This window comes from Oncorhynchus tshawytscha, linkage group LG06 (assembly GCF_018296145.1).
Source record: "Oncorhynchus tshawytscha isolate Ot180627B linkage group LG06, Otsh_v2.0, whole genome shotgun sequence".
Taxonomy (NCBI): Eukaryota; Metazoa; Chordata; class Actinopteri; order Salmoniformes; family Salmonidae; genus Oncorhynchus; species Oncorhynchus tshawytscha.
Genome location: NC_056434.1, coordinates 13,043,177 through 13,057,410, shown reverse-complemented (window position 1 = coordinate 13,057,410; position 14,234 = coordinate 13,043,177). Strand labels below are relative to the sequence as shown.

The window sequence follows — 14,234 nt, the reverse complement described above, 5'->3', positions numbered from 1 at the left end:
CTCTCTCTCTCTCTCTCTCTCTCTCTCTCTCTCTCTCTCTCTCTCTCTCTCTCTCTCTCTCTCTCCTCTTAACACTGGTTTGGCTCTTTGTCCCCCCCCCCTCTCTCTCTCTCTCTCTCTCTCTCTCTCTCTCTCTCTCTCTCTCTCTCTCTCTCTCCTCTTAACACTGGTTTGGCTCTGTCTCCCCCCGCCCTCTCTCTCTCTCTCTCTCTCTCTCTCTCTCTCTCTCCCTCTTAACACTGGTTTGGCTCTGTCTCCCCCCCCTCCCTCTCTCTCTCTCTCTCTCTCTCTCTCTCTCTCTCTCTCTCTCTCTCTCTTAACACTGGTTTGGCTCTTTGTCCCCCCCCCCCTCTCTCTCTCTCTCTCTCTCTCCTCTAAACACTGGTTTGGCTCTGTTTCTCTCTCACTCCTCTTAACACTGGTTTGGCTCTTTGTCCCCCCCGCCCTCTCTCTCTCTCTCTCTCTCTCTCTCTCTCTCTCTCTCTCTCTCTCTCTCTCCTCTTAACACTGGTTTGGCTCTGTCTCCCCCCGCCCCTCTCTCTCTCTCTCTCTCTCTCTCTCTCTCTCTCCTCTTAACACTGGTTTGGCTCTGTCTCCCCCCACCCTCTCTCTCTCTCTCTCTCTCTCTCTCTCTCTCTCTCTCCTCTTAACACTGGTTTGGCTCTTTGTCCCCCCCCCCCCCCCTCTCTCTCTCTCTCTCCTCTAATCACTGGTTTGGCTCTGTGTTCCCCCTCTCTCTCTCTCTCTCTCTCTCTCTCTCTCTCTCTCTCTCTGTCTCTCTCTCTCTCCTCTAAACACTGGTTTGGCTCTGTTTCTCTCTCACTCCTCTTAACACTGGTTTGGCTCTGTGTTCCCCCCACCCTCTCTCTCTCTCAACACTGGTTTGGCTCTGTATCCCCCTGCCCTCTCTCTCTCTCTCTCTCTCTCTCTCTCCTCTTAACACTGGTTTGGCTCTGTGTTCCCCCGCCCTCTCTCTCTCTCTCTCTCCTCTTAACACTGGTTTGGCTCTGTGTTCCCCCCCGCCCTCTCTCTCTCTCTCTCTCCTCTTAACACTGGTTTGGCTCTGTGTTCCCCCCCCGCCCTCCCTCTCTCTCTCTCTCTCTCTCTCTCTCTCCTCTAAACACTGGTTTGGCTCTATTGTCTATTTTGCTGTGTTCCCCTCTCCCACTTCTATCCTTCTATCCTTCCCCTTTCTGTTCCTCTTCTCCCTCCCATCTCTCTCTCTCTCTCCTTCCTCCTCTCCCTCTCTACCCCTACACTCCCCCTCTCTGTCTATAAAGAAGGTGTGTTCGTAAGATAAGTGCAGGCGATGGCTGGGGAGTTTTCCACTAGCGTTCCACTAACGTTCCCTCCACAGCCCACCAGTCGTCTGTTAATCGTCCGTTAATTAACCTTTGTTTGTTGTTGTTGTTTTCAGATTTTTAATTGCCTCTCGGTTGATTAAATATGGAAATGGACAGATGCTGACAGACCGTTGCCACCCTCGATATGTGGCTGACTGAATATTTCATTAAAAAAAGACAACTAAAGTGGGAGAGAGAGGACTGATAAATGATTGCTACATTAGGCCTTTGTGTAGTTCTGTGGCATTGATCCAAGGACCTGTCTGTAGTAAAATCCATTCTTCTGTAATTCTATTCAGCCATGAGGGACGTTAAAGTTTAAAATAGGGGGTTGATTTTGAACACATATCGCATGTACTGTACTTTGATATGATAGGCTTATCATACACTGGCACTCATCCCTGTCTATAACACACACACACACACACACACAAAACACACACACAGAAAGACACACACTCATGCACAGATCATGTCTGGTAATAATAATTTTTAAAACTTGACACGTGCATTGTTTTGTCTTCTGTCCGTGCACATGTGTCTGTGTGTGTGTGTGTTTTAAAGGTGATTGCTGACACCAACATCAGTGCTATAGCCAGTCAGGTGGAGAGTATGTCGACTAGCAGCTGCTCCGAGACACAGCCAGGGGAACCAGAGTAAGTTGGACTAAGTATCTCTTAGACACTGATCTGAGGTCCGTTTTTTCTCTTCTCCTCTAAAGGTTAAAGGACCAATCCGGGAGTCAAAAAAAACAAAACAGCAGTCACCCAGCCTCTTGTTTGGTAAACAGCTGAGGGCTAGGGGAAATGTAACCACTCCCAAATTCATAAACCGAGCAATGGATGCATGAGATCAACATAATAGTTTCCCACTCCCTGTTTTGAAGCTATACAGTGCTTGTTTTACAATGTGATGCTCTCTGCAGAGCCCCCAAACCCAAGAGTATCTGCCTGGAGAAGGGTTCTGACGGCCTGGGCTTCAGCATCGTAGGAGGCTTCGGAAGCCCTCATGGAGACCTGCCAATCTACATCAAGACTGTCTTCAGCAAGGTAAACATCTCTAACTCTGCACCATCACACACATGTCCTCATTTCCCCTCTGGGACATTAGATGGCAGCAAAATTCCCTTCCCCTTCCCCTTCCCCACACACACACACACACACACACACACACACAAACAGATCAGTGATTACTTGAAAGAAGGGAGGAAGGATCATAAGGTTGCATTTAAAAAATACTGTAACAAGGCCAATTTTTGTATTTCCACCATTTTGTGTGTGTGTGTGCGTGCATGCGTGTGTTCCCCTGTTGTCGCTGCAGGGGGCAGCAGCGGTGGACGGGCGTCTGAAGAGGGGTGACCAGATCTTGTCTGTGAACGGAGAGAGTCTGGAAGGGACCACACACGAGCTGGCTGTGGCCATACTGAAGAGACAGAAAGGGGCCGTCACCCTGGATGTGCTGTCCTAGCTCACACACACTCTACCCCTTGAACTGGTTTGAACTCCCCAACATGTTGGAAGGAGTTGACCAACAACCGATGCCCGTCTCCAGCCCATTAAACAGCCCGTTAACGTGAAGGGGACATTGGTTCTGGAAGGATTCAGTCAATAGTTAACACAAGTGGTTGAACCATGGGAAATAAGAGGACTGTATACGGGGGGTTGCAGGAAGTAGGGACACCTCATTTCCTGTGTGCCATCTTATGAGCTTCACTGTGAGGGCGGTTCAACCTCTGTACTGACTGGATACACGACTCAAAATGGTGAATGTTTGGATGAAGCTTTATATGTGAACGATGTGAATATCGGATCTCTTTGTGTGATCACACATCATAGAACACTGATAGGGCAATATGAATGGTTCAGTTGGTTAAGGAGGTCTCTTCACCGTTAGCCTAGCATTAGCTTAGCATCTCCCTTATGGGGAGACACTGGTTAGCCGTTAGCGATGTTAACTGCAGGTACTGCTAATGTGAAAACTGTGAGGAGGAATTGTCTCGGCAGGACGCACTAAACTGGCACAGATACTACACACACACACATGCACAATAGGCTAGTTAGTCACTGTCAGGTTGACACATTCTCATTCATCACAGACACTTGTCCATTTGTCTCATATCATGTCATACTTGTTGCAAACAGACAATTTAAACTCCTGGCTCTTACACAACACCACTCAGTTCAACAGTGATTAGACTAGACATGGCCAAAGGAAGAAGCAGTGCATTCTATAGTAACTGGTAAACAGCCGTGCACTTCTAATACACTTCATAGCATGCTCGTAAGAATGACATAGCTCCCTCGGTAGACATTCAAAGGCAGTTATAAAGGCCACCCAACTACCGGCTGGTGTCACTATACAGTACCTTGTGTAGTCCTGCAGGAAGTTGCTGTAGGAAGCTTCTTTATTCATTTTTTTACTTATTTTTCTTCCCAATTTCGTGGTATCCAATTTGTAGTTACAGTCTTGTCTCATCGCTGCAACTCCCGTACGGACTCGGGAGAGGCGAAGGTCGAGAGCCGTGCGTCCTCTGAAAAACATAACCCAACCAAGCCACACTGCTTCTTGACACAATGCCCACTTAACCCGGAAGCCAGCCGCACCAATGTGTCGGAGGAAACACCGTACACCTGGCGACCGTGTCAGCGTGCACTGCGCGTGGCCCGCCACAGGAGTAGTCGCTAGGTCACGATGTGACAAGGACATCCCTGCCGCCCCATGTGTCTCACGGTCGCGGCCGGCAGCGACAGAGCCTGGACTCGAACCCAGAATCTCTAATGGCACAGCTAGCACTGTGTGGCAGTGCCTTGGACCACTGTGCCACTCGGGAGGCCCTACAGGGAAGCTTTTCTTTAAAGTTGTGAGACAGATTATACCAGGTGCTAATACTTGTAGTTTGACCTGCCGTTATATTATGTGGATGGTACTACCTGTATGTTACTGCAAGCTTATTCTTTAGCTTTTCACAGTAAAACAATTGATTATTTTTTACATCATTTTTGGGAACTATGAGAATCAACATTATTTGATCCATTATTTTCTTGTTATGAGACATGTTAATCATCATATAGCAGGGCTGTATTCATTAGGCACCAAATGGAAGAAAATGGTCTGAAGCAGGAAGGGACAAACTGAACTTGTCCAGTAAGATACGCTTGTTTTCGTTTTTGCGAAGAAAAACATTTTGCTACGGTGTGCATTAATGAATACGACCCATGTGTGTCTGTGGCTTCACACTGTCCTGTCCAGTGGTGAGAAGCTTGCCACATCCAACAATGACAGGATATCCTGTTTCTCTCTGAGCCCTTCGTCTGTCTCCCGTAAACCCCTCCACACTCACAGGAAGTGACAACATGTTCCTCCAAAACACTTTGAGACTCCCCAGGGGTCATGTTCCTTAGGCACCAAACTAGGAAAAATGGTCTGAAACAAACCTGAACTGAATGAAAAAACATTTTTGCTACGCCGTGCCCTAATGAATACGACCCTGGTCGACACTGTATATTAACCCTGCATATTAACTCTCAAACCATGCCCATCTCTGTTAAAGGGTGGCAGGTAGCCTAGTGGTTAGAGTGTTGGACTAGTAACTGAAAGGTTGCAAGATCAAATCCCTGAGCTGAGAAAGTACAAATCTGTCATTCTGCCCCTGAACAAGTCAGTTAACCCAATAAGTTCTTAACTGACTTAGTTAAAAAAAAAGGTTTTAAAAAAGTAGAAGTGCAATATCTAATTGTAGGCTGTGTCTTAAATGTGCGCCTTGAATACTCAGAAGTGGTCCTAGGATTTAGAGGAAGTGTACTATTAGTGCCATGTGGTGCCTCTTAAGGGAACTACTGCTGTGCCATAAGTCTCTGATGTGCTAGAGTAGACAGTGGCTATTTATCATAGTCTTAGTTCTGTGAGAGCCTAGCGCTGTCAAGTCTTTATGCTCAATCCGTTTAAATGCACACATCCGGCCACTCACTGCTCCCCCTCCCTCTCCTCCTGTGATCTCTCCATCTACTGTTGAATTGTAGCTTTTGTCTGGCCTTGTCCTAAGCGTGTCAATCAGCCATAGGCTGTGTGTGTGTGTGTGTGTACACATACGTGTGTGTGTTCATCAGAAGTTGTACTGATGATGATCCTGTAACTCCCAATATTTCCGTCTTATGACGCCACCGATGAACTGACTGCTCGACCTTAGCGCCACAGAAAACATCTTAATTAATTTGATCGTTGGATCGCATTTTCAAATCCAAAGAAACGATCCACCTTTCATATGTCCACATGTGACAAGCTATGCTGTAAAAACGTGCATAGAGTATATACACTGCATTCAGAAAGTATTCAGGCCCCTTGACCTTTTCCACATTTTCTTTCGTTTACAGCCTTATTCTAAAATGTATTCAATATTTTTTTCCCCTCATCAATCTACACACACAAAAAAACAACATTTTTGTATTTAATCCATTATAGAATAAGGCTGTAACGTAACAAAATGTGGATAAAGTCCAGGGGTCTGAATACATTCTGAATGCACTGTGTGTCTATAGAAGAACTTGTGTGAAAAATATATAGTCTATGATCACAATTGCAAGTGGTATCTTTAAATGTGTGTACTGAGTGTGTTCCTACATTGATGCTCTTTATGAATTCTGATTCATTGTTTGATGATGAGGTTTTATTAAATACAAGGGGACCACAACCATTTCCACCATGTCCTCCCTCTGATCTTCAAGTGTGGCTGTTCAGTCCTTAAAATAAATGTATTTTAATAAGAGGTCATTCTACCATGTCTCATTGATACACTGTTAAGGAATATCTCAATTGCTTCCATTGTTATGAGGATTGTTCCTTTTATGTTTCATGTCTGTATATTATTAATACTGCAGTGGGCTAAATCAGGGTCATGCAGAGTGGTTATTGGGAGTCTTAAACAAATCTACTTTGAAACAAAAGTATACACCTCACACACATGGTTATGAGCTTATAAAAAAGAAGACGCCTGTATCATACCAGATCTAGAGTTGTAATGTATTACATTTTGAGTTTGCACCCCAATATTACACTTTATATACATCACAGAAGACTGAAATACAGTATAACAAAATTATCTGAAATAGAAACACCAGATTTTCTTCTGTAAATTAAAAAAAAAATGGTTTATGAAATTATGAAAAATATGAATAACATTCCATCCATGAGGCCACTAGATGGTGATTTGGTCATTTGACTGCAGGAATGGGTTTTAAGAGGTCTACCACACATTAGGCCCATATGTACTGTAGCTTTTTAAACAAATCAGAAAGTTGTTGGACAAGATTCTACACTCTAAGATTCACTTTAATGGATATCTACTGATCTTGAAACTTTTTGTGACTTGCTTGGAGTGCTCTTGGTAAAGTGCTTTTGCATGTCTCTGAAACTATGTGTGTGTGTGTGTGTGCGCGTCCACGACAAACCACAGATTGGTGGCTTCTATTGGATCTCATTGGTCACATGACAGTGACTTTGTCTTCAATACCTTCGAGGTCCATGTTCTCATATGCACCCTCGTGATCTCTGCTCCTGTGGGTCTCACACACACACACACACACACACACACACACACACACACACACACACACACACACACATACTTATTAGAACACAGGCCCTACTGTAATTGCACACACACCAACATTATTTCTCTGTGGGTCACTAGTACGGGAGTTGTAGCGATGAGACAAGATAGTAGCTACTAAAACAATTGGATACCACGAAATTGGGGAGAAAAAGGGGTAAAAGAAAAAGAAAAAAAAGAAAAGTAGACCACAAAACAAGAGCGATTAAGTGGCATCTTACCTGAACATGTCCAGGCTGGTATCATAGTGGTCTCCATTGGTGTTGGCATACCCAGGGGTCTTCCCACACTCACATTCTTTGGTGTCAGGCCTTCATGTAATCAATAACAGATGGTAAACAGACAGTAACGCTCCCTTACATTCAGATTCAGAAGCAATTATAACGTTTTGTCAATCTCATGCTGTTGGGTGTGGGGACTGTGGAGATGGTCAGGTGACATGGTGTCTTAGGTGACATGGTGTCTTGGCTCACCTCGAGTCCTGACACCAGGCCTTGTTGACCAGAAACGCCACGAAGATGAGGAAGAGAAACACGGCCACAGCTATGATGCCTGTCAGCCACTGTGGCAGTGCCCGCTCCACCTTATCTTAAAGAGTCAGGACATAGGGGGAAGTCATCATGGATACCGGTGTGTAGGTGCAATATGCAGAAATCTCTCCGGCGTTTCCTGGTTGCTAAAATTCTAATAGTTTGTCTAATTTCAGTTTATGTGACAAAACAAGAGAATCATTGTACCATCTTAACTAAAATCTAATATTCTCAGCTGTTTGAGGCTAAAAGTAAAAGACGCAAAAAACAAAACTTAAGAACGGGAAGCATAGAAATAGAGCACATAGAACAGATCTACAGCTTCTTATACTTGCTTTCAATGACAGTGACAGATCTATAACTACTATTTCTATGTGAATTTGGTCATGTCACCCAAAAATTTTAATTTTGCAGCTTTAACGGTGCTCAATTAAGCAATCATTTTGATTCCTAATGTTGTTACAGGTGCAATTGTTGCATAGAGCACTTGTTTAAAATATATTTTTCATGATATCCAATTGGTAGTTATAGTCTTGTCCCATCGCTGCAACTCCCCTACGGACTCGGGAGAAGCGGAGGTCGAGAGCCATGTGTCCTCCGAAACACAACCCTGCCAAGCCGCACTGCTTCTTGACACACTGCTCGCTTAACCCGGAAGCTAGCAGCACCAATGTGTCAGAGGAAACACCATCCAGCTGGCCACCGAAATCAGCTTGCAGGTGCCCAGCCCGCCACAAGGAGTCGCTAGTGTTCGATGTGACAAGGAAATCCTGGCCGGTAAAACCCCCTCCTTAAACCAGACGACGCTGGGCCAATTGTGCTTCACCTCATGGGTCTCCCGGTCATGTAAGTTACAGGTTGCACCTTTAAATGTTTAATTTAGACTGTATGTCTGTCACTTGTCATTCTAATGTTATGTAATGTGATTTTTATTCTCTTGAGTTATCGTCCCAGTTGATGGGATTATTAACATGGCAGTCAAGATAAACTCTCGAGTGACAATATTAATTTCTCTGGCTGAAGGCTCTTAACTGATGGGAATCAAGAAACCCCAGGCAATGTGTCATTCATTTCTCAAAACTAAACGCATAGCTGCAGGAAGTAGGGGTGCTAACGATGCTGCAGCATCCCCTGATAAATATAACTAAATAAAAAATACAAACATTTCCCCCCACAAAATTAGTGAACTAGGCCTTTATTACTCCTGTATGAGCGGAGAAAACAACTCCATGAACCTACGCATGCATTATGCTGACGGAGGGAACATGTAAATAGTAAGTAAAAGGCCAAACATTTGTTGTAAAAAAAATAATTTTAATGAATGAATAGATAGTTCATTATGGAAAATTAATTCAACCACTGGTATATTATATATATATAATATATATATAATAATATATAATATATATATATATATAGAGTACCGGTCAAAAGTTTTGACACACCTTCTCATTCAAGGTTTTTTTTTTTTTTTTACTATTTTCTACATTGTAGAATAGTAGTGAAGACATGAAAACTATTAAATAATGTAGTTAAAATCAACATTTATTTAATATTTGAGATTCTTCAAAGTAACCACCCTTTGCCTTGATGACCGCTTTTCACACTCTTGGCATTCTCTCAACCAGCTTCACCTGGAATGCTTTTCCAACAGTCTTGAAAGAGTTCTCACATTTGCTGAGCACTTGTTGGGTGATTTTCCTTCACTCTGTGGTCCAACTCGTCCCAAACCATCTCAATTGAGTTGAGGTCGGGTGATTGTGGAGACCAGGTCATCTGATGCAGCACTCCATCACTCTCCTTCTTGGTCAAATAGCCCTTATACAGCCTGGAGGTGTGTTGGGTCATTGTCCTGTTGAAAACAAATGATAGTCCCAAGCGCAAACCAGATGGGATGGCGTATTGCTGCAGAATGCTGTGGTAGCCATGTTGGTTAAGTGTGCCTTGAATTCTAAATAAATCACAGAGCGTGTCACCAGCAAAACACCCCCACACCATCACAACCCCTCCTTCATGCTTCACGGTGGGAACCACACATGCGGAGATCATCCGTTCACCTACACTGCGTCTGACAAAGACGCGGCGGTTGGAACCAAAAATCTCAAATTTGGACTCATTAGACCAAAGGACAGATTTCCATCGGTCTAATGTCCATTACCCATGTTTCTTGGCCCAAGTAAATCTCTTCTTATTATTGGTGTCCTTTAGTAGTGGTTTCTTTGCAGAAATTCAACCATGAAGGCCTGATTCAGCGCAGTCTTCTCTGAACAGTTGATGTTGAGATGGGTCTGTTACAGTGGTACTTAAGTAAAAATACTTTTCAGTACTACTTAATTCGTTTTTGGGGGTATCTGTACTTTATTTAACTTAACTTTAACTTAACTTATTTAACTTATTTTTACAACTTTGACTTTTACTTCACTACATTCCTAAAGAAAAGATTGCACTTTTTACTCCTTACATTTTTCCTGACAACCAAAAGCACTTATACTTAAATATATTTAAAACCAAATACTTTTAGACTTTTACTCAAGTAGAATTTTACCGGATGACTTTCACTTTTACTTGAGTAACTTTCTAATAAGGTATCCATACTTCTACTCAAGTATGAAAATTGGGTACTTTTTCCACCACTGGTCTGTTTGCTTGAACTCTGTGAAGCATTTATTTAGGCTGCAATTTCTGAGGATAGTAACTCTAATGAACGTATCCTCTACAGTAGGTAACTCTGGGTCTTCCTTTCCTGTGGCGGTCCTCATGAGAGCCAGGTAACTCTAATGAACTTATCCTCTTCAGCAGAGGTAACTCTGGGTCTTCCTTTCCTGTGACGGTCCTCATGAGAGCCAGGTAACTCTAATGAACTTATCCTCTGCAGCAGAGGTAACTCTGGGTCTTTCCTGTGACGGTCCTCATGAGAGCCAGGTAACTCTAATGAAATTATCCTCTGCAGCAGAGGTAACTCTGGGTCTTTCCTGTAGCGGTCCTCATGAGAGCCAGGTAACTCTAATGAACTTATCCTCTGCAGCAGAGGTAACTCTGCATCTTCCTTTCCTGTGACGGTCCTCATGAGAGCCAGGTAACTCTAATGAACTTATCCTCTGCAGCAGAGGTAACTCTGGGTCTTTTTCCTGTAGCGGTCCTCATGAGAGCCAGGTAACTCTAATGAACTTATCCTCTGCAGCAGAGGTAACTCTGCATCTTCCTTTCCTGTGACGGTCCTCATGAGAGCCAGGTAACTCTAATGAACTTATCCTCTGCAGTAGGTAACTCTGGGTCTTTTTCTGTGACGGTCCTCATGAGAGCCAGGTAACTCTAATGAACTTATCCTCTGCAGCAGAGGTAACTCTGGGTCTTTCCTGTGGCGGTCCTCTTGAGAGCCAGGTAACTCTAATGAACTTATCCTCTGCAGCAGAGGTAACTCTGCATCTTCCTTTCCTGTGACGGTCCTCATGAGAGCCAGGTAACTCTAATGAACTTATCCTCTGCAGTAGGTAACTCTGGGTCTTTCCTGTGGCGGTCCTCATGAGAGCCAGGTAACTCTAATGAACTTATCCTCTGCAGCAGAGGTAACTCTGGGTCTTTCCTGTGGCGGTCCTCTTGAGAGCCAGGTAACTCTAATGAACTTATCCTCTGCAGCAGAGGTAACTCTGCATCTTCCTTTCCTGTGACGGTCCTCATGAGAGCCAGGTAACTCTAATGAACTTATCCTCTGCAGTAGGTAACTCTGGGTCTTTTTCCTGTGACGGTCCTCATGAGAGCCAGGTAACTCTAATGAACTTATCCTCTGCAGCAGAGGTAACTCTGCATCTTCCTTTCCTGTGGCGGTCCTCATGAGAGCCAGGTAACTCTAATGAACTTATCCTCTGCAGCAGAGGTAACTCTGCATCTTCCTTTCCTGTGACGGTCCTCATGAGAGCCAGGTAACTCTAATGAACTTATCCTCTGCAGCAGTAGGTAACTCTGGGTCTTTCCTGTGGCGGTCCTCATGAGAGCCAGGTAACTCTAATGAACTTATCCTCTGCAGCAGAGGTAACTCTGGGTCTTCCTTTCCTGTGGCGGTCCTCTTGAGAGCCAGGTAACTCTAATGAACTTATCCTCTGCAGCAGAGGTAACTCTGCATCTTCCTTTCCTGTGACGGTCCTCATGAGAGCCAGGTAACTCTAATGAACTTATCCTCTGCAGTAGGTAACTCTGGGTCTTTCCTGTGACGGTCCTCATGAGAGCCAGGTAACTCTAATGAACTTATCCTCTGCAGCAGAGGTAACTCTGGGTCTTCCTTTCCTGTGGTGGTCCTCATGAGAGCCAGGTAACTCTAATGAACTTATCCTCTGCAGCAGAGGTAACTCTGCATCTTCCTTTCCTGTGACGGTCCTCATGAGAGCCAGGTAACTCTAATGAACTTATCCTCTGCAGCAGAGGTAACTCTGCATCTTCCTTTCCTGTGACGGTCCTCATGAGAGCCAGGTAACTCTAATGAACTTATCCTCTGCAGCAGGGTAACTCTGGGTCTTTTCCTGTGACGGTCCTCATGAGAGCCAGGTAACTCTAATGAACTTATCCTCTGCAGCAGAGGTAACTCTGGGTCTTCCTTTCCTGTGGTGGTCCTCATGAGAGCCAGGTAACTCTAATGAACTTATCCTCTGCAGCAGAGGTAACTCTGCATCTTCCTTTCCTGTGACGGTCCTCATGAGAGCCAGGTAACTCTAATGAACGTATCCTCTGCAGCAGAGGTAACTCTGCATCTTCCTTTCCTGTGACGGTCCTCATGAGAGCCAGGTAACTCTAATGAACTTATCCTCTGCAGTAGGTAACTCTGGGTCTTTCCTGTGACGGTCCTCATGAGAGCCAGGTAACTCTAATGAACTTATCCTCTGCAGCAGAGGTAACTCTGCATCTTCCTTTCCTGTGACGGTCCTCATGAGAGCCAGGTAACTCTAATAAACTTATCCTCTGCAGCAGAGGTAACTCTGCATCTTCCTTTCCTGTGACGGTCCTCATGAGAGCCAGGTAACTCTAATGAACTTATCCTCTGCAGCAGAGGTAACTCTGCATCTTCCTTTCCTGTGACGGTCCTCTTGAGAGCCAGGTAACTCTAATGAACTTATCCTCTGCAGCAGAGGTAACTCTGCATCTTCCTTTCCTGTGACGGTCCTCATGAGAGCCAGGTAACTCTAATGAACTTATCCTCTGCAGCAGAGGTAACTCTGCATCTTCCTTTCCTGTGACGGTCCTCATGAGAGCCAGGTAACTCTAATGAACTTATCCTCTGCAGCAGAGGTAACTCTGCATCTTCCTTTCCTGTGACGGTCCTCATGAGAGCCAGGTAACTCTAATGAACTTATCCTCTGCAGCAGAGGTAACTCTGCATCTTCCTTTCCTGTGACGGTCCTCATGAGAGCCAGGTAACTCTAATGAACTTATCCTCTGCAGCAGAGGTAACTCTGCATCTTCCTTTCCTGTGACGGTCCTCATGAGAGCCAGGTAACTCTAATGAACGTATCCTCTGCAGCAGAGGTAACTCTGCATCTTCCTTTCCTGTGACGGTCCTCATGAGAGCCAGGTAACTCTAATGAACGTATCCTCTGCAGCAGAGGTAACTCTGCATCTTCCTTTCCTGTGACGGTCCTCATGAGAGCCAGGTAACTCTAATGAACGTATCCTCTGCAGCAGAGGTAACTCTGCATCTTCCTTTCCTGTGGTGGTCCTCATGAGAGACAGTTTCATCATAGAGCTTGATGGTTTTTGCGACTGCACTTGAAGAAACTTTCAAAGTTCTTGAAATGTTCCAGATTGACTGACCTTCATGTCTTAAAATAATGATGGACTGTCATTTATCTTTGCTTATTTTAGCTGTTCTTGCCATAATATGGACTTGGTCTTTTACCAGACAGAGATATCTTCTGTATACCACTCTACCTTGTCACAACACAAATGCACTTTTAACGAGGCACACCAATTAATTGAAATGCATTCCAGGTGACTACCTCATGAAGCTGGTTGAGAGAATGTGTGCAAAGCTGTCATCAAGGCAAAGGGTGGCTACTTTGAAGAATCTCAAAGAAAAAATATATTTTGATTTGTTTAACACTTTGGTTACTACATGATTCTATATGTGTTATTTCATAGCTTTGATATCTTCACTATTATCCTACAATGTAGAAAATAGTAAAAGTAAAGAAAAACTCTTGAATGAGTAGGTGTTCTAAAATTTTGGACCGGTAGTGTATATATATAATATTTTATGCTCCCCACTCTTATCAACTGTGAGTTGGAACAGCATGCAGTCACATAAGGCAGCTATTTCTTTATGTAGGCTACTATAAACTTCAAATGTAACCATTAGTTTCAGTTCTTACCTATTTGAGCTGTGACTACTCCCAAAGTCAGCATCAGCCATATAACCACAGTAGGATCTCTCCCCATTGTTGACTCTGAAAATCCACAAAATGTTGTTTTTAGATCCCAAAATGGCCTTGTGAGCAACTCTTCGGAATAGGTTTGTTCTATGTAGCTCAGTTGTGTTTTTTGGCATGTAAAGAACACACATCCTGGCACAGTATTTGGTTAATGATTAACCCATGCCTGCTTAGACAAACAACTGGTGATGATTCGGTAATAATCGCTATAACCTCGTGTTTTATTTGCTGATTTCGTTCAGAGATTGACATTTGTAGGCCATCCATCTATTAACAGAAAATATGCAAATATTTGTATTATTTCAGATGTGCAAATGAATCTCTCTGTCCTACAAATGTA

The 14,234-nt window shown here is 44.0% G+C and overlaps 2 protein-coding genes across 2 annotated transcripts in view; one reads left to right on the top strand and one right to left on the bottom strand.

Annotated features, from left to right (window-relative positions):
• The window catches only part of LOC112246690 (inaD-like protein), a 150,305-nt gene extending 146,478 nt beyond the window's left edge, over positions 1-3,827 (top strand). Inside the window, exons 24-26 of the mRNA XM_042323686.1 lie at positions 1,908-1,999; positions 2,269-2,392; positions 2,664-3,827. Coding sequence (XP_042179620.1) covers positions 1,908-1,999; positions 2,269-2,392; positions 2,664-2,810 — 363 coding nt within the window. The 3' untranslated portion in view covers positions 2,811-3,827. The remainder of the gene's footprint in view (positions 1-1,907; positions 2,000-2,268; positions 2,393-2,663) is intronic.
• A 2,547-nt stretch (positions 3,828-6,374) lies between these two features.
• Positions 6,375-13,993, bottom strand: LOC112246674 (PDZK1-interacting protein 1-like). Its single transcript, XM_024415157.2, has 4 exons — positions 13,835-13,993; positions 7,422-7,536; positions 7,170-7,259; positions 6,375-6,893 (listed from the first exon to the last, which is right to left on the bottom strand). The coding sequence occupies exons 1-4, from the start codon at positions 13,899-13,901 to the stop codon at positions 6,821-6,823; spliced, it is 345 nt and encodes a 114-aa protein (XP_024270925.2). The 5' UTR covers positions 13,902-13,993; the 3' UTR covers positions 6,375-6,820.
• Positions 13,994-14,234: the final 241 nt, after the last annotated feature.